This window comes from Leucopleurus acutus (assembly GCF_964270905.1).
Source record: "Leucopleurus acutus genome assembly, chromosome: 11".
Taxonomy (NCBI): Eukaryota; Metazoa; Chordata; class Mammalia; order Artiodactyla; family Delphinidae; genus Leucopleurus; species Leucopleurus acutus.
Window position 1 is genome coordinate 41,664,093 of NC_139152.1, and position 27,902 is coordinate 41,691,994.

General features: G+C 41.2%; 1 protein-coding gene across 1 annotated transcript in view; it reads left to right on the plus strand.

The window, feature by feature from the left end:
- DIP2B (disco interacting protein 2 homolog B) overlaps window positions 1-27,902 on the plus strand; it is a 235,111-nt gene that overhangs the window by 119,015 nt on the left and 88,194 nt on the right. The window contains exons 2-3 of the mRNA XM_082850546.1: window positions 960-1,031; window positions 23,277-23,405. Coding sequence (XP_082706672.1) covers window positions 960-1,031; window positions 23,277-23,405 — 201 coding nt within the window. The remainder of the gene's footprint in view (window positions 1-959; window positions 1,032-23,276; window positions 23,406-27,902) is intronic.

Here is a 27,902-nt window from a genome sequence, read left to right on the forward strand (position 1 = left end):
TGAGCCCTGCTGCCTCTCCGCCATCTGCTCCATCAGTCAGATGCTGAGGCCAACACATCTAACGTTCATCACCCATGATTTCAAATCTCTGTATCCATCAGAATAGGCTTTTTCTCCCCACCACATATATTTATTCACCAGATATATTTATTCCCCCAGCTTTGAATTACTCACTGTCCCTTAAATGTCCCTTTGTTCTCCTGCTGCATTTCCTGGTCCTTTTAACCATGCTCTCTGCCCATCCATTTTCTACCCTTTCTTTAGGACCAAGCATATTTCTTGAACTCTTCAGCCACAGAGTTTCTCCTCTATTAATCAGTTTTATCCTTATTGCATTTGTTGTATATGTACTTTTTCATTTAACCTTGTGAAAAAGACATACATGAATAGAAATAATACAAACCAGTGAACCAAGTGGAGAGGATATGGGAATTCCAGCTCCAAGTTCCAGCACAGATCCTAGGGTGCAAAAGTGCATTTCAAAAATCCCATCCCAGTGCGTGAACCTTGACTTCTCCCCTTAACTGGACTTTTGATTTTTATGTGGTTCTGTAGAGCAATGTAATTGAATACCTCCCAAGTCAATTGCATTCATTTGGTCAAACTAAAACCTTGGAGAGAAGTTCATTTGTCTGCCAGCCTTGCCACGTTCCATTTTGGTATGTCTTAAATACCACGGAAACAGGGGTGCCCTAGGAACTTGGGAATCTCTGACATGGAATGCAGCATACTGCTCTGCTAGATTGGTGTAGGGACAAACCCTGCAATTTTCCACAAGAAGTCAGCTCCAATCCTGTGGGAAATCACACATAGCAAAATCCTTGGCAAAGAACTATACATTTTTTTCCTACTCTCTATGTAGTAATTCTGTAACACTCTGTAATTAATTTTATTTCTACAGTGAACAATCACAGAGTAAGAATAATGCATAACCTAAGTTTCTCTTCTTGCTATTTTAGGGGACATCACACAGAAGGGATATGAAAAGAAAAGGTCAAAACTCCTGTCTCCTTACATCCCGCAGACACAAGGTAGGCAATGAGAAGTGGTTTAAACCTTTTCAGTAAGAATGCTGTCTTACAGGAGACCTGTCTTTTTTGTTGGTTCCTGTTTTTTCCCTCCCTCACCAGGGAAGAGAAAAAACAGAAGGAAGGAAAGGAGGAAATGAATCTTAATTGAGCATCTGCTGTGTGGTAGGCGCTTTTAAAATACCCAAGGTCATCAAATCATTTATACAGAACTTGAGTGGTAGTGTGTCTATGCGTAGCTGACATGATTCAATGGCAGAAAATTCCAGGTTATGGAAAAACTGCATCTTTCAAATGCCTGAGCATGAGCTGTAATGGAGAGGAGCAAGTGGGGCAAAGATAAGAAGGAGGGACAGATTTAGTTTGCAAGGCAACCCAAGGATTGCAGTCCCTGAGCATTTGGGGGTAAGAACCCTAAATAAACTTTTAAACTATTTCACAGCCTGACTTACTCCTTCTGCAAAGAGACTGGCGTGTTCTTTATATATCAGAAAGCTCTGAGTCACTTCTGTGCTTAATTCCAGGCGGGTTGCTGGAACCTTTGCCTCTAGGCAAGGCTGTCTGTTTCTAAGTCATCATATTTTTAAAGTTACTCAGCCTCCAGGATTTCCTTTGATAGCCTGTTTCTATTTAATCACTTTTACTATAAAGAGTTTTTTCTTTATTTCTAACTTCCCCCCTGCAGTCAGAGTCCATTTCCACAAGACTGTGTTTTGTGGAACTAATAATTGCTTTTATTTCTGGATTATAATCCTTTGAGGACTTTGGATCCCCCATGGTTCTAATATCAAGCCTTGCACAAGGTTTATAGTCTGTAAATATTTGTTGAATGGATAATGGAATAAATAAATGAGCAATGGTGGTATACCAATCGATTTCACTGAAGTCCTTGTTTCATTTCCTGCATTATTCTTGGAAATTCCTCCCTGCAAAAACTAGTAGGTCAGTTCAGTGATAGCCAGTTTAAAATATCTTAATGAACAGATGGATGTAGAAATGAATTGAGAGAAAAGAGGTGGAAATCAGGCCAGTGACAGCTAATGAAAAGCCAGCTTTTGCTGAGCAAGGCATGACAGAAAAGGGGAGTCCTCTGATTGGCTGCTTAATTATGGATCTGGTCCATGCCTCTGTAGGCCCAGAGATTTACTGTAGTCACTTTGTGCAAAAGCAATCAGATCCTGAGAAAAGACCTCAGTAAGGAATGTAACTATAAAAAGGACCATGATCTGTCTCATATCTGTTGTCAGGCTACAAAGAAACCAAATCATGTTCAAAAACCAGTTTATCAATTTATATGAGAAACCACTGAGACACATTCAAGTCTGTGTGGTCAGCACATTCTTGCCCCACGGGCAGGCCTACGAGAGGAGCTTGATCACACATAGAAGGTTGCTTAGTGAGAATGGATATGACGAAGCAGACATTTAGTTACAGCAGGCCAAGAGAATGTGACATAGCATCTCACAGTAGGGATGGTCTTGCATGTGACCTCATGGAAGAGAAGCCATTTGCTGGCATCTCCTTCCTGCTGTTAGACTTCAAACTCACCACATCAGTGCCCATCATGTTTATCACCTCCTCCCTTCTGGTTGAAGAGGTGATCTGTCCCTCCTAGCCAAGGGCAGTCCTTTCACCTGGGCTTTTGATCCCATCTCCTCCTCCCTTTTCAGAAACCTTTTACTATCATCCCATGACACCAAGGACAGGGCAGTGGGAGTGGGCCACCCCAGTGCAGGCAGTGAGGGGTGCAGTATCTATAGGAATTTTAGAAGCAGTAATAAAACCAACAAAAAGTTGGTCGGCTTTTTCTTATCACCGTGGATGGCAATTCTAAATGCTGTAAGTAGTAAAGTCTCCTCCCGCTTAGTCAGACAGCTGCACTGCCCCCTCGGGATGCCACTGCAGTCAGCTCCCTGTCTCTCTTGTACTGTCACTCTCTCCCTCTCAACCAGATTATTCTCCCAGAAGTTCATCATACTCATTACTGTTCTTTTTAAAAAAATCCTCCCTTGGGAATTCCCTGGTGATCCAGTGGTTAGGACTCGGCGCTGTCACTGCTGGGGCCCAGGTTCGATCCCTGGTCGGGGAACTAAGGTCCTGCAAGCTGTGTGGCATGGCCAAAAAAAAATCCTCCCTTGTCGACCACTTCCATCTCTACCCTGTCTGTCTCCCCTTTATGATCAGACTGCTGAGAACTGTCTATATTTACTATCCCTGTTTTCTCAACACCTTCTCACTTCTCAGCCCATTCCAGTCTCTTCTGAAGCGGCCATAAGTGATATCTCAGTACTATTTGCCACTCTGCCTCTTGAGACACTCTCCTCATTTTCTTACTCCTCTCTTCATGTTGCTCCTAGTCATCTTTGCAGGCTCCTTCTCCTCTGTTCAATGTTGGAATTCCCAAGGCAAGACCTCAAGCCCTCCTGACATCTCACTCTATATCAGTGGTTCTCACATTTTAGCCTACATCAGAATCACTGGAGGACTTGTTCATATACAGATTGCAGGACCCTGTTCTCAGGGTTTCTGATTCAGTAGGTCCAGGTTGGGGTTCGAGAATTTGCATTTCTGTCAGGTTCCCAGGTGATGGTTGCTGGTATGGAGAACCAATGCCCTGTCTCCCTAGAGCTTTTCAAGGGAGACTTTTCTTAGTGGTAAAAAGTCTCTCAATTTGTGTTTGTCACTTTCTTTTCCCACCTTTGTTCTTGAATCTATTCATGTCTTTCCCAGAAATGGATTGTTTGTAGGGCTGGGTTATATTGTATGGATTCTGTAGCAAAAGAAAAGATTACACCTTGACATTTTTACCCCTTATGTCTTTGTAGATTTTGAAGAAGGCATTTAGTTTGATTTTTTTTAATGGCATTGGATTTAATGCAGATTTTAAACTTACTGAATTGTATTAATGGTTTATATAGGATTAAATGAAATGAAAGTCATTTTAACACTTTTAGTAGGAGTTTCCTACTTACTTCTAGAGGGATTCAAGCTCTTTCAAACTATTTCTGTTACCTTGTTAGATTTCATTTCCTCCAGTTGTGAGGTGTGCTTCATTGTGAGGGTGGCTCCTTGAGTGTAGTATATAAAAGTAACATTCTCCACCAGTCTCTCTCGAAAGAAAAAAGTAATACTGCTTGCAGCATTGTACTGCTAGAACAATTACATGCACATGCTTATCTAAAAATTTAGTGAGTGATTTTCCATACAGAATTGATTTGGAGTGACCTTAGGTTGCATATTTATGTATATTTTAGATTTCTTTTCTCAAATGTTACATAAATCTTTAAAATAGGACCTTCAGAAAAAAATTAACAATGTAACAGGGAAAATGGGGAAATATGGAAGAGAACACATGGTTGAAGAAAATACTTAGTGGAAATTGAGTAAGGACAACTTGGGGTAATAATAAACATAGCTTTGTTCACTAACATCACAAGGGTTAGATTCTAAACTTACTGTATGACAAAAATCTGATGTCTCAAAATTACCCTTGGAAATCACTTTAACCTGTCAACATTGGAACTGATTGTTGTTTCTTTAGTTTCTACAAAACCCAAACTTTATCTGGTATTTAAGGGCATGCCGTATGAAATTCGTATCTTTTTTTTTTTTTTTTTGCAGTATGTGGGCCTCTCACTGTTGTGGCCTCTCCCGTTGCGGAGCACAGGCTCTGGATGCACAGGCTCAGCAGCCATGGCCCACAGGCCCAGCCGCTCCGCGGCATGTGGGATCTTCCCGGACTGGGACATGAACCCGCGTCCCCTGCATCGGCAGGCGGACTCTCAACCACTGCACCACCAGGGAAGCCCTGAAATTCATATCTTGATAAAGGTTAAAACCATACTCAGGGCCGCAAGATGCTCTCACTATGAGAGGCAAGGGAGAAATGAGGATGTGGCAGGTTCATATCTCCTCGTTCTGAGCCATATGCTCTTTGAAAGGAATGACCCATAGAACATCTTTCAGTGGCTTGGAAGCTACGAGAGCCTGGATATAAAGCTTCCCACACACCTCAGTTATTAGCAGCTTTGCAAGGAGAAGAGGCCAGAAATCAACTCTCTTTTGTCAAGGCCCAAAGAATTGATTATTCAAACCACATACACTCTTAACTCCTCTGTAAATTAGTCGCTCTTGGCCACACTTGGATTTAGAAGAAAATGGAAGGTTTTGTGCAGGGAGGCAACTTCCTGTAGTCTAATCCTTAAGATGTTTTGCATACAAGTAACTGATTAATTCCAAATAGTTTTAATAGAAAAGAGTTTATTCTAATGATACCTGGGTTGCTGACAGAACCTCAGGTCAGCACGTATTTACTGTGTATTTCTGTGCTCCAAGTACTGTTAAGACATCAGGAGGCAGCCGGCATTGGACAAGACTGCCTGGGACCCCCTGGCTTGCTCCCTCAGTCTGCTAGGGGTTTGCTCAGCTACAACTAACACTAAGAAGGCTTCCTTGACCAGCTTTATCACAAACAGTCCCCACTCCCATGATCTGCGCTGCGTTTATAAAAAGCTCTCTCTGACTGTCCCATAGATTATGGTTGGTTCGTGTGTCTTATTCCCCTACTGGACTCTTAAAGTCTTTATAATCAGGAACATTCTTTTTTTATTATTATTTCTTCATGTCCCCAGTTTCTAGCATTAGTACCTGGCACATAGTAGAATTCTATAAATGTTTGTGGAACTAAACAGAAGGAACATTTAGAATTTAGAAATATTTCCTTTCGTAAACATCTGTGAAGATGGAAGTGTCAGATAATGAAAAAAGCAGATTACTCTACAGATTGGAGAGTGATTGGTCCTGGCAACTTGTCTCTACCTTCAATAGCTCTTTTAATTTAGATCTACTAAATCTCAAGAGACTGTGCACACATATTGATTCTCGTCAATATTATATTACAACATTACATCAATATTAGCATTCCTCTTAATTTTTATTTTTAAATGAGATTACTGAATCTATTTTACAGAGTCAAATGCTACTACGAGGTTTGTAACAACAACAAAAATAAGCAGTGTCCTCTTCTTCCCAAGAGACAGCTTCTTTCAACTGTTTTAACTGTCTTCTGGCATTTACCTCTGTAGGTAAAAGATTAGAATTTTTCTCTCTTACACATTCTTCCCCCAACCACCTGGACACCACACACTCCCCTTCCCTTTACCCCTTCCTTCACATCTCCCATCTCATACTCATTGTGGGCTGTCTGTTCAATGTACTACTTTTGTTGTTGCTAAGTCAGCATTCAGTGTTTGCATTATTTTGATTATGTAAATATTATTCACAGCTAAGTCACTTGGTTTACTAGGATTACATTTCCTTTCTTTCTCTCTCTCTTTTTTTTTTTTACAGTTAATCCATTGTTTTATTATTATTATTATGTTTATAGAGACAACTCTTGATGCTGTCTCTTCCTGAACTGATTGTTTCTTTGTCCTGCTACAGACCTTTATTATCATTCTAGTGGTGTTTTAGGAAGGAGTGGGGATAGATAGATATGTTATTCTGCCATGTTTAATCAGGATTCTTTATCCTAACGTTTCTATTTAAGGATTGTTCAAAACTTGTACCAAGATCATTTCTATCAATCTAAAAGATCTCAAAGATGTCAGTACCTTATTTGCTGGTTGTTCACCAACAAGCTGATCAAATGGTCTCTACCACAGCCTGATTAAAGTGTTGAAACTGGGGGGCCTCTCTCCTTTGGGTGGTTCTGAGAACGAGCCCTGCCTCAGCTCTGTTTTGCAACTCTCCGCTATTTAAAACTGCCCTTGAAGTTCAACGGTGGCATCTTCTCTTGGACCCACATCCTTTGCTTTAGGATATTACTGCAGCTTCTGTTTTTCATGGCGTTGATGTACACATTCCATTCTGTCTTTGTGTATTTGAGATCATTTGTGACCTTTGTGTATTTGTTTTTCTTCCTTCATCCATTGACTTTGTCCTACTGTCTTTCACTTCATTTAATTGTGTTTGTCTTCTGCTTCAGAATAGGATCTCGCCTTTTATATATTCCTTCCTGGGCTAGGTTCCCACATTATTTTTCCCCTGGGCCCTTACCTGCTGCCCTTTTAGGGGTAAGACATGTCAGTTTATGATTACGCTTACGTGTTGGCATTTTCTAGCTTGTCTTGGTAAGAAGTGCTGGTGGCCCAAAGGTTCTTTCCAAACTTGGATTCCTTTTGTGGTTGCTGCCTATTTTGCTGCAGGGTATTTGCTCACCAGTGTTCCAGTGTATGTACATATGCTGCACTTGCCAGTTGTTCCCCACCCCTTTCGTCCCAGGTCTTCCGAGTTCAGTCCTGCCTTTGAGATTGTGCAAATGTGTATATAACCGAGTGAAAATGAAAGAAAAGAAAGCCTTGTAAGTTTTATCCTCTCTCTCTAAAGACTCTGGTAACTCTTCTCAAGGATAGTCTGTGATCCTGTTATTCTTACAGACCTCATGTAATTGTATGAAAATTGTGAGAGGCACAAATTTTTGCATAAAATATTTGCGGCTTAGAGATACACAAATAAGCAGCCTTCTCAGATTAACAGTTAACCATATCCTTTAAGTTGGTGTCTCTTCATTTTTGTCTTTGTTTTTCCCAGCCACCCACTCCCATTGGTGGAAGTGAGGAGACAGAAAAGATCTTAATTTCTTTATTTTAACTAAAATTTTGGGTGCCTGCAGTGTAATACCCAGAGCTAATTACTGCAGGAGATAAAAGATGAATTAAGACCAGCCTCTGACCTCAAGTTTATTTATACTATAAAATAAGAAAGATAGGTGCACAAATGAGAATCATAAAAGATAGAGTGAAATAGGGGCTTCCCTGGTGGCGCAGTGGTTGAGAGTCTGCCTGCCGATGCAGGGGATGCGGGTTCGTGCCCCGGTCCGGGAAGATCCCACATGCCGCGGAGCGGCTGGGCCCGTGAGCCATGGCCGCTGAGCCTGCGTGTCCGGAGCCTGTGCTCCGCAACGGGAGAGGCCACAACAGTGAGAGGCCCGTGTACCGCAAAAAAAAAAAAAAAAAAAGGTAGAGTGAAATAAGCACTGTAAGAAAGTTCTAAACAAAATATTATGGAAATTCAAAGGGATGTGAACCTAAAACTAGCTACTGAAATCAAGAACAGCATTTTGGAATGCTGTAGAACATTCCCAACCATATAAATGTTAAGTAGACAGAGTGCCTCTTTGTGTGCTGGGGGTGGGATCGATTGTATTTTCTCTATCACGTTTTGATTTTAAAGTTCCTTCCCAAGTGAGGATCACAGAATAATGGAAAGAACATGGAATTTTTTATTCCAGTCCCAGTTCTGCCCTTTCATTAGCTAGGTTTGGACACTTGTATAGTTGCTATGAACTGGAGCACGCATTGCAATCTTATCTGTACCCACATGCCTCATTGGAAGGAAGTCCGCTGTCTTTTGGGGCTCCTCTTTCCTCTTGAATTGTCCAAGAACCCCCTGGGATGTAGGTAGTGCAGGAGGAGAGGTGGTCAGTGTAGCTTCCACACCCAAATGGGAAGAACCCCATTGTCTGCTGCTGCTCCTCCGTGCCTCGTGGGGCGCTACTGAAAACCGATCCTCACCTTGTGACCAGCAGTGCTGTCCCACTGCTAACCCTGGGTCCTGCATCAGTCACTCTGAGGAAGGAGCCCACTCTGCTCGGCTCAGCCAAGGTACCCCACTTGGATTCTCAGGGCAAAGCTCTAAGTATTGTGTTCTTTTAGTCCACGCACAGCCATTTTCCTGATGCCAAGTGGCCCAGGAAGCTTCAGATTTACCCTAGGCAGATGGCCCCTTTCCAGACTGTGAATGTGGACTCTTTCTTTCCTCCCTTCCCCCAGGCAGCGAGGCAGGTTAATCACCCATCCTTCTGAGGAAAACTCTCCTCAGTGAGCTCCCAGGGAAGAGTCTCTGAGTGATTCAAGGTACCTTCACCCAGGGTGGAGCGTGGAGTTGGGAGTGGAAGCTCTGTTTATAATGATTCAAGGTGATTATGGACACACTCTCACTGTAGAAAAACAAATTTAATCTGGTGTAGGTGTCCTGCCTCCTTTATGGTATCTATCAGATGGTGTTATGAGTTTAAAGATCCTGTATTATCACTGATAACTGTATTATCATTGTTATTCTGTAATTCCCTTTCTAAAGCCCTTTAAAGGCCGCTCTGATTGGTTAGGAGAAGTGACCTGACCCTGCTTTTCTTCTATGGCCTCATTTTGTCTCACTCCACCTCTTTCACTGTGCTTCAGCCCCACCAGTCTTTCTTAGACTTGTCAAGGCTTTTCTCCCTCACGGGACTCATACAAATACCTCGCTGCTGTGTAAAGTAGCCCTCCCCACACCCCCACCCCCACGCTGAAGCCCGCATCAGCCTATCCTTTTAACAGGCTCTTCCTGAAACTCTAGTACAAATTAAATTCCTCATTACGTGGGCTCAGAGATCTTTGTCTTTTTCCTTCTCAGTGCCGATCACGTTGTAAAAGATACACCTGACTGGATGATCACTTATTTAATATATTTCTTCTCTGACACCAGCCCCAAGACCAGTGACCATGTCTGCTTAAAAAGCTGAAGCATTATGTTCGCTGGTTCTCAGAGCACATCCTCCTTCCCTCTGTTACTCTTACAGGTGAAAATTCCTGTTTAATCATTGGCAGAGTTGAAAGATAAGAAGCCAAGGTTGGCTTTCCTCCATGTTTCTGATTTGGAGATTTTGCATGGTTTTATACTAAAGATCAGCTTCTTTTCCAGGTTATCGTTGTTATTATGTTCAAACAGTAGAATCATGCAAGACTCTGATGTCTCTTTCTGCCAGAGAACCATAAATTGTGTACATGCTGACCATTGAGAAAGGAGGCTTTGTGTTGTAGAAGAAATGAAAATTTGTCTAAACTTATTGTTAATAAACGTTGTAACATCATCACTAGTTAAACATAATGGTGACCCCTAGTGGATATTCTGTATAACAGACTGGAAGATCCAGGAACTCCCAAACTGAAGTGGTCACTATGTGTCGTGATCAGCGAGTAATTTTTTTCTTTGAATCTCAAGTATGTTTCACAATAGAATTTAGAAGTTTGGAAGAAGGCTTGATTTATGAGGTTCACAGCTCTCCTTCTAGCTGTCTCCTTACCTAACCTATATTTAGGGTCTTTTAAAATTACTTTGATTTTATACAGAGCTCTTTCAGTAAACAAAGTGGTAAAGAAATGGTAAAGTTCTCCAGAGTACCTCATCCCAACTACTTAGGGGATTTTATATCCCCTCCAATCCATATAATTGTATGTGAATAGTTTTTACGTGCACAATTGTAATTATATACATAATATTTTGTGTTCTTTTATTACTGGAGACCTTTTCATGTGTCTGCATAGTCAACAGTTTTTCACTTTTCGTGGCGTATAATATGTATCTCATCATGTTGGTACATAAGTTAATTCTGTCTTTGCTTTTAGCTTCTTACTGTGGTAATGAAACTGTGCACCTCTTATTCAAAATGTAGAAATCTCTACTTTTGGGCCCCAGGTAGTTCCTGAGATCTGGTTGGAGTGTGAAACCATGGCCAGGGAACGATTCATCTTTAAGCAGCAACCTGCCTGCCCAGCTGACATTGGACATGCTGTTAAATAATGCCCTGCTGGGCCCCTATGTCCTCAGACCTCTTCCTCCTCTTTCAGGAGACCTGAGGTCCATGTTTCCTGCTTCCTTCTGTGATGAATTGGTGCCCTGGCAAGTAAGCTAAATAAGCAAGTAAGCATTCCAAGATTTTTTTAATCCAACCAGGACATAGTTTCCTCCTTCTCACCTCCATATATGCATTGAATTACCGGTTGCTTTGGGGGAAAGAAAAAGAAGACAATTGATTTTAGAAGATTGGAAAATCCTGCTCACAATGTCATAATTTATCTAGGAAACTGAAAACTGGGCCTTATTTTAACTTATTTTGGTAAGAATCTGCGCTCTGTGGTATGGCCTTCAAATTAAGAAAATCCAATATCATTTTTATTTTCTTCTTTATACTTAACTGTTACCTTGATGTTCTATAATGAACATATATTATTTTTATATCCTGAAAAAGAGAACTTCTCTAAATTATGGAAACCCAGTAAAGCTGTGGAATAATATACAAAACATCCAATCTCATCACCTAGAAATGATGGCTATTAATGGTTTACTGTATTTGCTTTCCATTTTTTTCAATGCACATATCTGTAAGTCTTATGTTTTAAAAAATGAAACTCCAATACATGGAAATAAAAATTTATAAAATAAAATTCATAATAAATTGGAGAGTGATTATTAACAATCAAACAGATTAGCTACAGAGTTTCATCATTAAGCTTCCCTGTTATTCTTTCTTTCTTCCTTTCTCCCTTCCTTTCTCCCTTCCTTCCTAATATTTATATATTGATTGATTGATTGATTGATTTTTGGCTGCTTTGGTTCTTCATTACTGTGCATGGCTTTCTCTAGTTGCAACGAGCGGGGGCTACTCTTCATTGCGGTGCATGAGATTCTCATTGAGGTGGCTTCTCTTGTTGCGGAGCACAGGCTCTAGGTGTGCGGGCTCAGTGGTTGTGGCGCACGGGCTTAGTTGCTCTGCGGCATGTGGGATCTTCCTGGACCACGGCTCGAACCTGTGTCCCCTGCATTGGCAGGCGGGTTCTTAATCACTGCGCCACCAGGGAAGCACCCTCTTTATTTATTTTTGGCTGCTTTGGGTCTTCGTTGCTGCATGTAGGCTCTCTCTAGTTGCAGCGAGCAGGGACTACTCTTCGTTGCTGTGTGCCTGCTTCTCATTGTGGTGGCGTCCCTTGTTGCAGAGCACGGGCTCCAGGGTGCGCGGGCTTCAGTAGTTGAGGCGCGCAGGCTCAGTAGTTGTGGCACACGGGCTTAGTTGCTCTGTGGCATGTGGGATCTTCCCGGACCAGGGCTCGAACCATGTCCCTTGCATTGGCAGGCGGATTCTTAGCCTCTATGCCACCAGGGAAGTCTTCCCTATTATACTTAAAGTATATTCCTAGGATTCAGTTCCTAGGAATTCATTTTATTCTTTTTTTGTTTCTTTTATGTTACCTCTCTTAAACCTGAACAAGTATATTAAACATTTGAACCAAGCTTGTTCTGTCAGAAATCCATGTTTTTGTGGCATTGTGCTTTGGGCACCCGAGGAATGCTCACTGAACAAACTTGTCAGCCACTTACTGAAACTGCAAGTTGACCTTTTGGTTTCATTTCTGGCAAGCTACCTTGAAATGTCTGTCATGATTTTAGACCCAAAGAGACCTGGTCTGCTTGGATGACTAAATACCCGAGGGGACCGAGAAAAACTTTGCAGAACATCATACTAATGTTGCTTGGTGAATAGCGTGTTGTGAGGCTTTTTTTTTTTTTTTTGGTACCAGTTCAGTAGATCTCTTGGCTAAGTGTCATCTGACTCTCAATTCTCATCAGATGTCTGTATTTATGTTACATTTCCTTGTGGTTTGTTCTTTGATAACCTCTAGATAATCCTGAGTGGAAATGTTCATTCTTTCTAATTCTTCCTCAAATTTATCAACTCCCAGTTCCCCTATCACCTCCCGATCATTTTTTGGTAAAATTTTTTATTTAGTCCACATTATCTTCTTTTTCCTAATTAATTACATTGAAAATACAAAATAAAAGCACAGTGAGGGAGGAATCAGAAAAAAATACATCAGACTTTTGTTTCCATCCGTTGTGAAATGAGAATCCATATTCCTTCTTTTTATCCTTTGGATTATTAACTATCTAATTTGAAAGCGCCATGTTTCTTAGCAGGGTAGTTTGGTTCATCCTAGCAAACCTGCTTACTTAATTAAAAAAAAAAGAAATTAGTGACAGGTAATTCAATTTTATATTCACTATAACCCTCCAAAAAGGAATACAAAACCAGTGTTTTAAAATGGGTGCTTTATCTGTTTAAGTCAAACCATTTTCTCTGTGCATGTTTACAGACAGAGTAGTTCATGTGTGCTAATCTGATTTCCTTCCTGTATGTATCATCTGACCATACAAATAAAAATAGCCCCTTTCTATTTTTTGTTCTCTGTTTAAAGGTAATTGAAATATGTTTTAAATAATTTCTCTAGTGAATGGCTGAAAACTTTATTTGGAGGGGATTTCTGCGTTATCTTTCACATGAAGGGAGATGATTTAAAAAAATTAACTCCTGACTGTAAATCCTGAAGCATTTAGATGCTCCTAAACTAAATTATTAATTCTGATTGCTTTCCTCTTAAGAGCCTTGGGAGAATTTTCATAACCTTTTCAGGTCGAGAACCTGTGGAGTTAGACCTGGTTTGAATCCTGGCTCTGCCATCCCCTGGCTCTGTAACCCTAATCCATGTCTCTCTTTTCTTTTCCATAAAAAGTTGAGAGTGATAGTTCTGGCTTTGTAGGGTTGTTGTGAGGAATAAATAAGACAAAAATTCACAGTGCCTCGCACAAAGCAAACACTTAAATGTTAGCTTTTATTATGATGATCTTTTTAACATCTTTATTGAAGTATAATTGCTTTACAATGGTGTGTGTGTGGTTTTTTTGTTGTTTTTTTTTTGCGGTACGCGGGCCTCTCACTGTTGCGGCCTCTCCCGTTGCGGAGCACAGGCTCTGGACGCGCAGGCTCAGCGGCCATGGCTCACGGGCCCAGCCGCTCCGCGGCAAGTGGGATCTTCCCAGACCAGGGCACGAACCTGTGTCCCCTGCATTGGCAGGCGGACTCCCAACCACTGTGCCACCAGGGAAGCCCTAAAATGGTGTGTTAGTTTCTGCTGTATAACAAAGTGAATCAGCTATACGTAAACATATATCCCCATATCTCCTCTCTCTTGCGTCTCCCTCCCACCCTCCCTATCCCACACCTCTAGGTGGTCACAAAGCACCTACCTGATCTCCCAGCGCTATGTGGCTGCTTCCCACTAGCTATCTATTTTACATTTGGTAGTGTATATATGTCCATGCCTCTCTCTCACTTTGTCCCAGCTTCCCCTTCCCCCTCCCCGTGTCCTCAAGTCCATTCTCTACGTCTGCGTCTTTATTCCTGTCCTGCCCCTAGGTTCTTCAGAACCTTTTTTTTTTTTTAGATTCCATATATATGTGTTAGCATACAGTATTTTTCTCTTTCTGACTTACTTCACTCTGTATGACAGTCTGTAGGTCCATATACCTCACTACAAATAACTCAATTTCGTTTCTTTTTGAAGCTGACTAACATGGCATTGTATATATGTACCACATATTCTTTATCCATTCATCTGTCGATGGACACTTAGGTTGCTTCCATGTCCTGGCTATTGAAAATAGAGCTGCAGTGAACATTGTGGTACATGACTCTTTTTGAATTATGGTTTTCTCAGGGTATATGCCCAGTCATGGGACTGCTGGGTCATATGGTAGTTCTGATTTTAGTTTTTTAAGGAACCTCCATACTGTTCTCCATAGTGGCTGTATCAATTTACATTCCCACCAACAGTGCAATAGGGTTCCCTTTTCTCCAAACCCTCTCCAGCATTTATTGTTTGTAGATTTTTTGATGATGGCCATTCTGACTGGTGAGGTGATACCTCATTGTAGTTTTGATTTGCATTTCTCTAATGATTAGTGATATTGAGCATCCTTTCATGTGTTTGTTGGCAATCTGTATATCTTCTTTGGAGAAATGTCTATTTAGTTCTTCTGCCCATTTTTGGATTGGGTTGTTTGTTTTTTTGATATTGAGCTGCACGAACTGCTTGTAAATTTTGGAGATTAATTCTTTGTCAGTTGCTTCATTTGCAAATATTTCTCCCATTCCAAGTGTTGTCTATTCATCTTGTTTATGTTTTCCTTTGCTGTGCAAAAGCTTTGAAGTTTCGTTAGGTCCCATTTGTTTATTTTTGTTTTTATTTCCATTTCTCTAGGAGGTGGGTCAAAAAGGATCTTGCTGTGATTTATGTCATAGAGTGTTCTGCCTATGTTTTCCTCTAAGAGTTTGATAGTATCTGGCCTTACATTTAGGTCTTTAATCCATTTTGAGTTTATCTTTGTGTATGGTGTTAGGGAGTGTTCTAATTTCATTGTTTTACATGTAGCTGTCCAATTTTCCCGGCACCACTTATTGAAGAGAATGTCTTTTCTCCACTGTATATTCTTGCCTCCTTTATCAAAACTAAGGTGACCATATGTGCGTGGGTTTATCTCTGGGCTTTCTGTCCTGTTCCATTGATCTATATTTCTGTTTTTGTGCCAGTACCATGCTGTCTTGATTACTGTAGCTTTGTAGTATAGTCTGAAGTCAGGGAGCCTGATTCCTCCAGCTCCATTTTTCTTTCTCAAGATTGCTTTGGCTATTCAGGGTCTTTTGTGTTTCCATAAAAATTGTGAAATTTTTTGTTCTAGTTCTGTGGAAAATGCCATTGGTAGTTTGATAGGGATTGCCTTGAATCTGTAGATTGCTTTGGGTAGTATAGTCATTTTCACAATGTTGATTCTTCCAATCCAAGAACATGGTATATATCTCTCCATCTGTTTGTATCATCTTTAATTTCTTTCATCAGTGTCTTATAGCTTTCTGCATACTGGTCTTTTGTCACCCTAGGTAGGTTTATTCCTAGGTATTTTATTCTTTCTGTTGCAATGGTAAATGGGAGTGTTTTTCTTAATTTCTCTTTCAGATTTTTCATCATTAGTGTACAGGAATGTGAGACATTTGTGTGCATTAATTTTGTATCCTGCTACTTTACCAAATTCATTGATTAGCTCTAGTAGTTTTCTGGTAGCATCTTTAGGATTCTCTATGTATAGTATCATGTCATCTGCAAGCAGTGACAGTTTTACTTCTTGTTTTCTGATTTGGATTCCTTTTATTTCGTTTTCTTCTCTGATTGCTGCGGCTAAAACTTCCAAAACTGTGTTGAATAATAGTGGTGAGAGTGGACAACCTTGTCTTGTTCCTCATCTTAGAGGAAATGCTTTCAGTTTTTCACCATTGAGAACGATGGTGGCTGTGGTTTTGTCATATGTGGCCTTTATTACATTGAGGTAGGTTCCCTCTGTGCCTACTTTCCAGAGATTTTCTATCATAAATGGGTGTTGAATTTTGTCGAAAGCTTTTTCCGTGTCTATTGAGATGATCATATGGTTTTTCTCCTTCAATTTGTTAATATGGTTTATCACATTGATTAATTTGCATATATTGAGGAATCCTTGCATTTCTGGGATAAACTCCACATGATCATGGTGTATGAATGTGCTGTTGGATTCTGTTTGCTAGTATTTTGTTGAGGATTTTTGCATCTGTGTTCACCAGTGCTATTGGCCTGTAGTTTTCTTTATTTGTGACATCTTTGTCTGGGTTTGGTATCACGGTGATGGTGGCCTTGTAAAATGAGTTTGGGAGTGTTCCTCCCTCTGCTATATTTTGGAAGAGTTTTGGAAGGATGCGTGTTAGCGCTCCTCTAAATGTTTGATAGAATTCACCTGTGAATCCCTCTGGTCCTGGACTTTTGTTTGTTGGAAGATTTTTAATCACAGTGTCAATTTCAGTGCTTGTGGTTGGTTTGTTTATATTTTCTATTTCTTCCTGGTTCAGTCTCAGGAGGTTGTGCTTTTCTAAGAATTTGTCCAGTTCTTCCAGGTTGTCCATTTTATTGGCATGTAATTGTTTGTAGTAATCTCTCATGATCCTTTGTATTTATGCAGTGTCAGTTGTTACTTCTCCTTTTTCATTTCTAATTCTATTGACTTGAGTTGTCTCCCTTTATTTCTTGATGGGTCTGGCTAGTGGTTTATCAATTTTGTTTACCTTCTCAAAGAATCAGATTTTAGTTTTATTGATCTTAGCTGTTGTTTCCTTCATTTCTTTTTCATTTATTTCTGATCTGATCTTTATGACTTTTTTCCTTCTGCTAACTTTGGGGTTTTTTGGTTCCTCTTACTCTAATTGCTTCAGGTGTAAGGTTAGGTTGTTTATTTGAGATTTTTCTTGTTTCTTGAGGTAGTATTATATTGCTATAAACATCCCTCTTAGAACTGCTTTTGCTGCATCCCATAGGTTTTGGGTCGTTGTGTTTTCATTGTCATTTGTTTCTAGGTATTTTTTAATTTCCTCTTTGATTTCTTCAGTGATCTCTTGGTTATGTAGTAGCGTATTGTTTAGCCTCCATGTGTTTGTATTTTTCACAGATTTTTTTTCCTGTAATTCATATCTAGTCTCATAGCGTTTTTGTCAGAAAAGATACTTTATATGATTTCCATTTTCTTAAATTTACCAAGGCTTGATTTGTGACCCAAGATATGATCTATCCTGGAAAATGTTCCATGAACACTTGAGAAGAAAGTGTATTCTGTTGTTTTTGGATGGAATGTCCTATAAATATTAATTAAGTCCATCTTGTTTAATGTATCATTTAAAGCTTGTGTTTCCTTATTTATTTTCATTTTCAATGATCTGTCCATTGGTGAAAGTGGGGTGTTAAAATCCCCTACTATGATTGTGTTACTGTCGATTTCCCCTTTTATGGCTGTTAGCATTTGCCTTTTGTATTGAGGTGCTCCTATGTTGGGTGCATAAATATTTAGAATTGTTATATCTACTTCTTGGATCGATCCCTTGATCATTATGTAGTGTCCTTCTTTGTCTCTTGTAATACTCTTTATTTTAAAGTCTATTTTGTGTGAGATGAGAATTGCTACTCCAGCTTTCTTTTGATTTCCATTTGCATGGAATATCTTTTTCCATCCCCTCACTTTCAGTCTGTACGTGTCCCTAGGTCTGAAGTGGGTCTCTTGTAGGCAGCATATATACAGGTCTTGTTTTTGTACCCGTTCAGCTAGTCTGCGTCTTTTAGTGGTAGCATTTAATCCATTTACATGTAAGGTAATTATTGATATGTATGTTCCTATTACCATTTTCTTAATTGTTTTGGGTTTATTATTGTAGGTGTTTTCCTTCTCTTGTGTTTCCTGCCTAGGGAAGTTCCTTTAGCATTTGTTGTAAAGCTGGTTTGGTGGTGCTGAATTCTCTTAGCTTTTGCTTGTCTGTAAAGGTTTTAATTTCTCCATTGAATCTGAATGAGATCCTTGCTGGGTAAAGTAAATTGGTTGTAGGTTTTTCTCTTTCATCACTCTCAATATGTCCAGCTACTCCGTTCTGTCTTGCAGTTTCTGCTGAAGGATCAGCTGTTAACCTTATGAGGATTCCCTTGTATGTTATTTGTTGCTTTTACTTTGCTGCTTTTAATATTTTTTCTTTATATTTAATTATTGATAGTTTGATTAATATGTGTCTTGGCGTGTTTCTCCTTGGATTTATCCTGTATGGGACTCTCTGTGCTTCCTGGACTTGATTGACTGTCTCCTTTCCCATATTAGGGATGTTTTCAACTATAATCTCTTCAAACATTTTCTCTGTCCCTCTTTTTTCTCTTCTTCTTCTGGGACACCTATAATTCGAATGTTGGTACATTTAATGTTGTCCCAGAGGTCTCTGGGACTGTCCTCAATTCTTTTCATTCTTTATTCTGCTCTGCGGTAGTTATTTCCACTATTTTATCTTCCAGGGCACTTATCCGTTCTTCTGCCTCAGTTATTCTGCTATTGATATCCTTCTAGAGAAATTTTAATTCCATTTATTGTGTTGTTCATCATTGTTTGTTTGCTCTTTAGTTCTTCTAGGTCCTTGTTAAACGTTTCTTGTATTTTCTCCATTCTGTTTCCAAGATTTTGAATAATCTTTACTATCATTACTCTGAATTCTTTTTCAGGTAGACTGCCTATTTCCTCTTCATTTCTCTGGTCTGGTGGGTGTTTACTTTGCTCCTTCATCTGCTGTGTATTTCTCTGTCTTCTCATTTTGCTTAACTTACTGTGTTTGGGGTCTCCTTTTTGCAGGCTGCAGGTTCATAGTTCTCTTTTTTTTGGTGTCTGCCCCCAGTGGGTAAGGATTGTTCAGTGGGTTGTGTAGGCTTCCTTGTGGAGGCGACTGGTGCCTGTGTTCTGGTGGATGAGGCTGGATCTTGTCTTTCTGGTAGGCAGGACCACGTCCGGTGGTGTGTTTTGGGGTGTCTGTGAACTTACTGTGGTTTTAGCAGCCTCTCTGCTAATGAGTGGGGTTGTGTTCCTGTCTTGCTAGTTGTTTGGCATAGGGTGTCCAGCAGTGTAGCTTGCTGGTCATTGAGTGGAGCTGGGTCTTAACGTTGAGATGGAGATCTCTGGGAGAGCTTTCACCATTTGATATTGCGTGGGGCTGGGAGGTCTCTGGTGGACCAATGTCCTGAACTTGCCTCTCCCACCTCAGAGGCACAGCCCTGACGCCTGGCTGGAGCACCAAGAGCCTGGCATCCACACGGCTCAGAAGAAAAGGGAGGGAGGGAGGGAGGGAGGGAGTGGGGGGAGGGAGGGAGTGGGGGGAGGGAGGGAGGGAAGAAAGAATAAAATAAAGTTATTAAAATAAAAAATATATTATTAAAAATAAAAAAGTAATTCAAAAAAAGAAAGAGAGCAACCAAACAAAAAAACAAATCCACCAGTGATAACAAGTGCTAAAAACTATAGTAACAAACAAACAAACAAACAAAATGGATAGACAGAACCCTAGGACAAATGGTAAAGGCTAAGCTATACAGACAAAATCACAGAAAGAAGCATACACACACACTCACAAAAGGAGAAAAAGGAAAAATATATATATTAAAAAAAAAGGAAGAGAGCAACCAAATCAATAAACAAATCTACCCATGATAATAAGCTCTGTGTACTAAACTAAGATAAACATAAAGCCAGAAACAGATGCAGACAGCAAACCCCAAGTCTACAGTTGTTCCCAAAGTCCACCCCCTCAATTTTGGGATGATTCGTTGTCTATTCAGGTAATTCCACAGATGCAGGGTACATCAGGTTGACTGTGGAGATTTAATCCACTGCTCCTGAGGCTGCTGGGAGAGATTTCCCTTTCTCTTCTTTGTTCACACAGCTCCTGAGGCTCAGCCTTGGATTTGGCCCCGCCTTTGCATGTAGGTCACCTGAGGGCGTCTGTTCTTTGCTCAGACAGGATGGGGTTAAAGGAGCAGCTGACTCGGGGGCTCTGGCTCACTCAGGCCGGGGGGAGGGAGGGGTGCGGATGCGGGGCGAGCCTTCATTGGCAGAGGCCGGAGTGACGTTGCAACAGCCTGATGCCCGCTGTGCGTTCTCCTGGGGAAGTTGTCCCTGGATCATGGGACCCTGGCAGTGGCAGCTGCACAGGCTCCAGGAGGGGAGGTGTGGATAGTGACCTGTGCTCGCACACAGGCTTCTTGGTGGCTGCAGCAGCAGTCTTAGCGTTTCATGCCCGTCTCTGGTGTCCGCACTGGTAGCCGCGGCTCACGCCCGTCTCTGGAGCTCATTTAGGCGGTGCTCTGAATCCCCTCTCCTCGCGCATCCCGAAAGCATGGTCTCTTGCCTCTTGGGCAGGTCCAGACTTTTTCTCGGACTCCCTCCCAGCTAGCTGTGGCACTCTAGCCCCCCTCAGGCTGTGTTCACGCAGCCAACCCCAGTCCTCTCCCTGGGATCCCACCGAAGCCCGAGCCTCTGCTCCCAGCCCCCGCCCACCCTGGCAGGTGAGCAAACAAGCCTCTCGGGCTGGTGAGTGCTGGTTGGCACTGATCCTCCGTGCAGGAATCTCTCTGCTTTGCCCTCTGCACCCCTGTTGCTGCACTCTCCTCTATGGCTCCAAAGCTTCCCTCCCGCCCATCCCCTGTCTCCACCAGTGAAGGGGCTGCCTACTGTGTGGAAACTTTTCCTCCTTCACAGCTCCCTCCCAGAGGTGCAGGTCCCATCCCTATTCTTTTGTCTCTTCTTTTTTCTTTTTTCTTTTGCCCTACCCAGGTACGTGGGGAGTTTCTTGCCTTTTGGGAAGTCTGAGGTCTTCTGCTAGCGTTCAGTAGGTGTTCTGTAGGAGCTGTTCCTCATGTAGATGTATTTTTGATGTATTTGTGGGGAGGAAGGTGATCTCCACGTCTCACTCCTCCCCCATCTTGAAGCTGTCAAGGTATCAGAGGACCATACAGTCTCTGTCACAACTACTCACCTCTGCCTTTACAGAGTGAAAGCAGCCATAGGCTAACAGATGCATGTGGTTGTGTTCTGATAAAACTGTTTAGAAGAAGAGACATGGGCTGTTAGTCTGTTGACCCATGTTCTAGAGAAATAAGACTTAGCAAATGAAACAAGGTATGAATATATCAAGAATCAGTACAGGTCTTCTGGGAAATGGATTATCAATAGGATTTAGGGTGGTTAAAAACTTCCATTTATAACCCCAGACGTTACACTTAAAAGTCTCAGTGTTGAAAGTGTTCTGCTCAGATATTTTATAATAAAACTCTCAGCTACTAGGAACCATCAAAAATAAACATTTCTAGATCCATAAAAGCACTTTAATAGAGAGCACCCTAAAATATACTATTCCTTGCCTTCTTAAAAACAGTATATAAGGGCTTCCCTGGTGGTGCAGTGGTTGAGAGTCCGCCTGCCGATGCAGGGGACGTGGGTTCGTGCCCCGGTCCAGGAAGATCCCGCATGCCGCGGAGCGGCTGGGGCCCGTGGGCCATGGCCGCTGGGCTTGCGCGTCCGGAGCCTGTGCTCCACGGCGGGAGAGGCCACAACAATGAGAGGCCCGCGTACCGCAAAAAAACACAAAAATAGTACATAAAAAAATAATCTTTTTTTAAAAAAGGAAACCTTTTTTATTACACCTTCTGACTTCGTGGGTCAGGAATTTGGGCAGGGCTCAGATGGGTGATTCTTATGCTCCACATGGTGTCACCTGGGGTCCGTCACTAAGTACTTTTCACCTGGTCTGTAAGGTCCAGGATGGCTTCAATGACATGTCTGGTTTTTGGCAGAGGCAGATGGAAGGCTGGGCTCAGCTGGGACTGTGGACTAGAGGTCCTACACCTGGCTTCTCTAGCATGCTAACCGTTTTTTAAAATTGCTGTGACTTTGTCATTAAACATCTCAGTTCCTGTAGTACTGTGATTCCGTCAGCCTTTGCTGAGGTTTGTGGGGCTGTTGCTTGCACTCCCCAGACCACTGTCTTTCAGTCTGCTTTTTTCTTTTTGGGTTTCATAAGCCAATTCTTAGCTGTGGTCTGGAGCAATGCATTTGCTGGGTAGGTGACATCTTCCTATAGTGGGCACTTAATTTGCCGTGTGAAGGTACCCTTCTGGGCACAGCTAAATGATATTTAAGAAACTTAAAATACTCCTTAAAAGAAGAAGCAAATTCCTGCAATATGCGACAACATGGATGAACCTGGAGGACATGATACTGAGTGAATTAAGCCAATCATAGAAGGACAAATACTGTATGATTCCACTCATATGAGGAATCTAAAATACTCAAACTCATAGAAGCAGAGAGTAGCATGGTGGTTGCCAGGGGTTTGGGAGTGGGGGAAATGGGGAGTTGCTACTCAGTGGGTAAAAAGTTTTAGTTACGCAGGATGAATAAGTTCTGGAGATCTGCTGTGCGACATCATGCCTATAGTTTACAATGCTGTACTGTACACTTAACAGTTTGTTAAAAGATTATATGTCATGTTAAATATTCTTACCACAGTTTAAAAAAAAATATGACTTAGGAGCTAACACCATTTGAAAAAAAAAGGCACTAAAATGTCAGAACTTAAAGTGTTTCTCTTCTGCTTATTTTACTGCTTATTTTCTCTGCCCCATATTCTTGGTAAAACAGTAAATGTTGGGAGGACAGAATATAGGGACAGGCCAGGGACTAGAAAGGGATAAGTTCAATGGTGATTCCAGTTGGAAGAGGGGCTAGTAAGACGTGACTTGAAGGTGTGTTAGCACAATAACCACCCTAGTTTTGTTTTAATGACGTTTACTTGGAGTAACTTATGATGGGGAGGCCAAAGCTCCGCAAGCTATGCTTTGTGCAACTATGCAGGATTAGGGGGTCACGCACACCCCACCCCACCTGCCATTCTCCCACTTGACCAGTCCTTGGAGTCTCTGGAATGGCCTTTTCATTTACTTATATTTCCCGTCGCCTGTTGACAGTTACAGCTCCAAGATGATATTTTTTTAGCCTGGATGTCTTTGTATCTTTTTAACATATTTACGTTAAATAAAGCTCTCTGACCCTTTACTGGAGATGGGGTAATAGTACCTACCTCAAAGTTTGTGGAAATGCTGTAAAGTGCTCAGAAAACATCAGCTATTATTGTCATCTGATAACCATCTTCCAAACTTCCTGTTTCAGAAACTGATTCAGCAGTACAGAAAGAACATAGAAACCAGACACCTGCTCCATCTGCGGCTCAAACTTCCGCTCCTTCTAAGTACCACCGAAGTCGATCTGGGGGAGCCAGGGATGAACGATACCGATCAGGTGAGAGGGAACTGAAAATTACCAGTGGAACAGTTTTTACTAACTGTAGTGTGAACTGTATATCCTGAGATATATGTTTGTTTTATTTTTTTCCCTTGAAGTGCCAACAGGTGTATATTAACTAGTACCTGTTACGTGCCAGGTGTAGTAGATAACTCTTATTTGCTGGGGATACAGCCCCAAATAAGACATTTCTGCCCTCAAGGGCTGAAGAGGAGCCAGGCAAGTACAAAGGCACTGTGCATAAATAAGAAGGCAGAGGGCTAGGGTCTCATGGGATGGTACTGGGAGAACTCAGTAGGCTCTGTTTGAAGAGACATGTCCTTCTGTGTTTGCCAGAGCTGTTGATTAGTCTCTTGACTGAGGGAGCTGGAACAAAAACTCAACAGTGAAATTTCAGATTGGTAAATTCTTAAACTTTATTTCTTCTCACCCAGGAAAAACCCATGGGAAAGGAAAAGGTGATGTGCTGTGGCTGGCAGTGGGGGCATGCTCCTGCCACACCATGTCCAGCACTGATGAGCAAAAATGAATCATAGACCCTCAGGGGGACGTGTGGCCTAGTGAGCTCATCCCATGCCCACCTGCTGTCCACTGCACTAGGATAGTCTCCGCAGCATGTTTATTGTTTTAAGAACTAGCAGAATTAAGCCAGAAGACTAACTGGAATGTTATTTTACTTTCTCCAGATTTTTGTCTCCCTTATACCAGCCAAGGTTACCTTATCCTTTTCTTGAATTGAAAAACAAGGTGTATATCAACCCTCTCAGAAACTGCTTTAGAGGATGGTTATTTTGTGAGCTGATATTATTAGATATATATTTTCACACACTGGAAGGAAGGAGGGAATGAGAAGTGTTCAGTCAGAAAGACAGAGGTTGCATGCCACAACAGAATCTCCCCTTATACCAAACCTGGTGTTGAGTGATCAGAGGAGGCTTTCTCAGAGAATAAAACATCTGAACGATGTCATGGCAGCCAGACAGAGTTAGGGAAATAGCATCAGATAGTAAACCTGAAAGTAGTTCATTATGACTGAAACTTAGAAAGCAAGGGCCCAGAACGAGGTGGGAGATGAGGCTAGAAGGATGATCAGAGACTGAGGAATCTTGAATACCGTTGAAGGATTTTCAGCAGAGCAGTAACACAGATTTGTAATCTGTTCTAGTAACTTGCGCCAGCTGCACAGGGCCTAACATACCTAAGAGGTAAATAAATATTTTGGAGAAAGGAAGGAAAAAAAGTAGTATTAGTTAGGGAATGGATTAGAGGGAGGTAAGGCTAGATTTGGAAAAACATATCAGGAGCTCCTGTTTGTCACCAAGACCCCAGCCCGATTTCCCAGCACCTGGTGTTGCTTTTAGAGGCTGGGGCTCAGGTGCTGCAGGAGCAGCAGGTTCTAACCAGTCCAGAAGGGCTCTAGCCTGTACAGCTCTCATCCCTGGCCTTCTGGGAAGATTTTTGTTTTTTGTTTTAACTTTGACTTTCTCTTTGGTTTTACAGCAGATAACAAAAGGATTAGTAAGGAACCCCAAAGAGGATTCTCTATACTCTATGTCCAAGCTGATCACATAGAGAAAAAAGGCTTTAGCCAGCTGATTCAATAGTGTAAAACTTTGATGTACACCTACCAAAACCCAACTGTCCTTTTTTTCTTTAATATCCTTATTTTTCTGTTTGTTTGTTTGTTTATTTATTTATTTATGGCTGCATAGGGTCTTCGTTGCTGCGTGCAGGCTTTCTCTAGTTGTGGCGAGCGGGGGCTACTCTTTGTTGCAGTGCGCGGGCTTCTCATTGTGGTGGCTTCTCTCTTGCGGAGCACGGGCTCTAGGCATGCGGGCTTCGGTAGTTGTGGCTTATGGGCTCTAGAGCACGGGCTCAGTAGTTGTGATGCACAGGCTTAGTTGCTTCACGGCATGTGGGATCTTCCCAGACCAGGGATCGAACCCGTGTTCCCTGCATTGGCAAGCGGATTCTTAACCATTGTGCCACCAGGGAAGCCCCAACTATCTTTTATACCAATTCTTTCAGATTTACCCCCAATATTAGAAAGTATACTCTGTGAATCAAACACTGGTTAGCAGACTGTGGTTAGGTGCAGGGGTATTGAAGAGAGTTTAATAGTTGGGTCTCGGTTATTTGTCTCACTAGGACTTTTTTTTTTAGGGTAGTAGCGAGAAGAAGGCCAGAGAGTAGGTAAAGTAGGGAACAGAGGTGATTTTAAAACCCTGAAGATATTGCAAGTTATGAGAGTTCTGCAATACTGTCATGAGAGGGGAACATGAAAGAGGAGGCCTGCAAGCATGAATTTTGGCTAAACATCACATTTTTCCATGTTAGGGTGTGCCCAACTGAATAACAAAGCAAAGCTGAGCACACGCCGAGCATTCTAGCTTCGGTGAGTGAGAAGCAACCAACGGTAGCCGCAGAAGTAGAGCAAATAAGTTGTAGAAATCTATGGGACTGGAACTTCGCCTCTTTGCCGCTCCATTCATAGGAAGGGTTACGTTTACATGTCACATGCAAAAATAGCTTAAGAATGGAGGGTATGTTTAGAAAAAATTACAAGCATTCAGATTAAAGTGATGGGTACACAGAAAGGATTTAATATTGATTTCAGTGAATGTAACTTGAAAATCCTCTCTTATTTGGTGGAGGCTTATTAATACCTACCACATTTCAACTAATCATAATCAAATCTAAATAGACTTAGTGTTTCATGTTTCAGACATGGTGTAAAGAGCTTTTATTTATTCAGAGTTTAGATTATCTGCCCTTATTCTGTTCTTTGTGCTTAGCCAAGAGGGTCTGACATTTCAAATACACTAATTTAGTACCTCCTTTACCTGCCCATCAAAGCATGATACACACATGTGTTATGGTCACAAGTGTAGTCACAGTCAGTGCCTGAGATGGAAGGTCGCTCTGACAACTTCTCTAATGTTAATCTTTTGAGCAGGTAGCTCAAACAAAACAACAAAAACAAAAAAAAGGGCTTTAAAGGAGCAGTTGTATCACCTTATTCAGCTCAAACATTCGTGCTGGAAAATGAAACCCAGCTTTCTGGTGCTCCTGGCAGAGATATCCAAAGTCAGCCGCGTCTGGGGACTGAACTTCGGAAGTGATTTCTCTATCAGAGATCAAGATGAATTGTATACTGCTGAATGAGTCAAATCCAGTTACAAGAGCTGCCTGTTCTTATCGATAAAGAGGCTTTGCTAACACAGGAACTGTGAACATCTCCTTTTGACACACGTGTATGGGCCAGGGCTTCTCATGTTAGGAAATAAATGGGTGGTTTGATTTGTTCTGTGGTCGATGCTAAGAATCCTTATGGCAGAGAAGAACATGCTCTGTAATTATTACTTATCCAGATATCATGGGCCTTCTAAAGCTTGACTAATGTGAACAAGTCCCTAGTTTTCGCAGGTTTGCTTTTGCATGTTTCATGTCTCGTGCAGCAGTACTTTTGACTAAAAAGTATGAGCATTTAATGTGCCGTCTTTCTGTTGAGAAAGTGCTTTTTCTCAGTATAAGTGATTATTCATTGGTTTTCCAAGACAGCTAAGAACCATAGTTTCATCTAATATAAGAAGGACACTTTTCACATTCTAGCATACCTGAAAGCAGGATATCTTTTAAACATTTTTTTTTTTGGCTCTGCCATGTGTGTTGTGGGATCTTAGTTCCCTGACCAGGGATTGAACATGGGCTCTCAGCAGTGAGAGCACGGAGTCCTAACCACTGGACCGCCAGGGAATTCCCTCAGGATATCTTTTATCTTTTTTTTTTTTAATCTGGAAGATTAAACATCATAGATTCAGTAAAATGACAATCTTGATTCAACTAAGTAAACCTCAGGGGCACTAAAATAGTATAATAAATATAAATGCAGTATAAAATTATTTCATTTCAGAGACAAAAGTACGTTGGTACTGTGGCCTTAAAAGTAACAGCACAACAGTTTGGCACTATCTTTTAAACTTTAAGTATTCATACACTTTGACCCAGAAATTCTCCTTCTAGGAATTTGCACCTACGTATGTACACAAAAAAATATATATACGAAAATGTTTGTTATCGTATTGTTCATAATAAATACAATGATTAAATAAGTTATAGTAGGTCCACACAATGGAATTCTGTGAAAGCTGGTTTAAAACTTCTGTGAAGGCTCGTGGAAAAACAATGAGGTTATTAGATTTATTTGAGCAGATATGGAGAGATGTACAAAATACATTTTTAAGTAATAAATACAAGACAGTATGTAGCATACGATCTAAATTTTGTAAATATTAATACTAACAATTACATATATTATTATGTACACAGATACAGAAATCTGGAAAAATATATACCAGACTATTGAGGTGGGATTATTTCTGGGAAGTGATGGGTCTAGGGAAAATTTTCACTGCAGCATTATATGTGTTTAGGTCTTTCCCCAATATGTATATTAATTTTTTCCAGGATTTTTGTTGTTGTGGTAAAATGCAA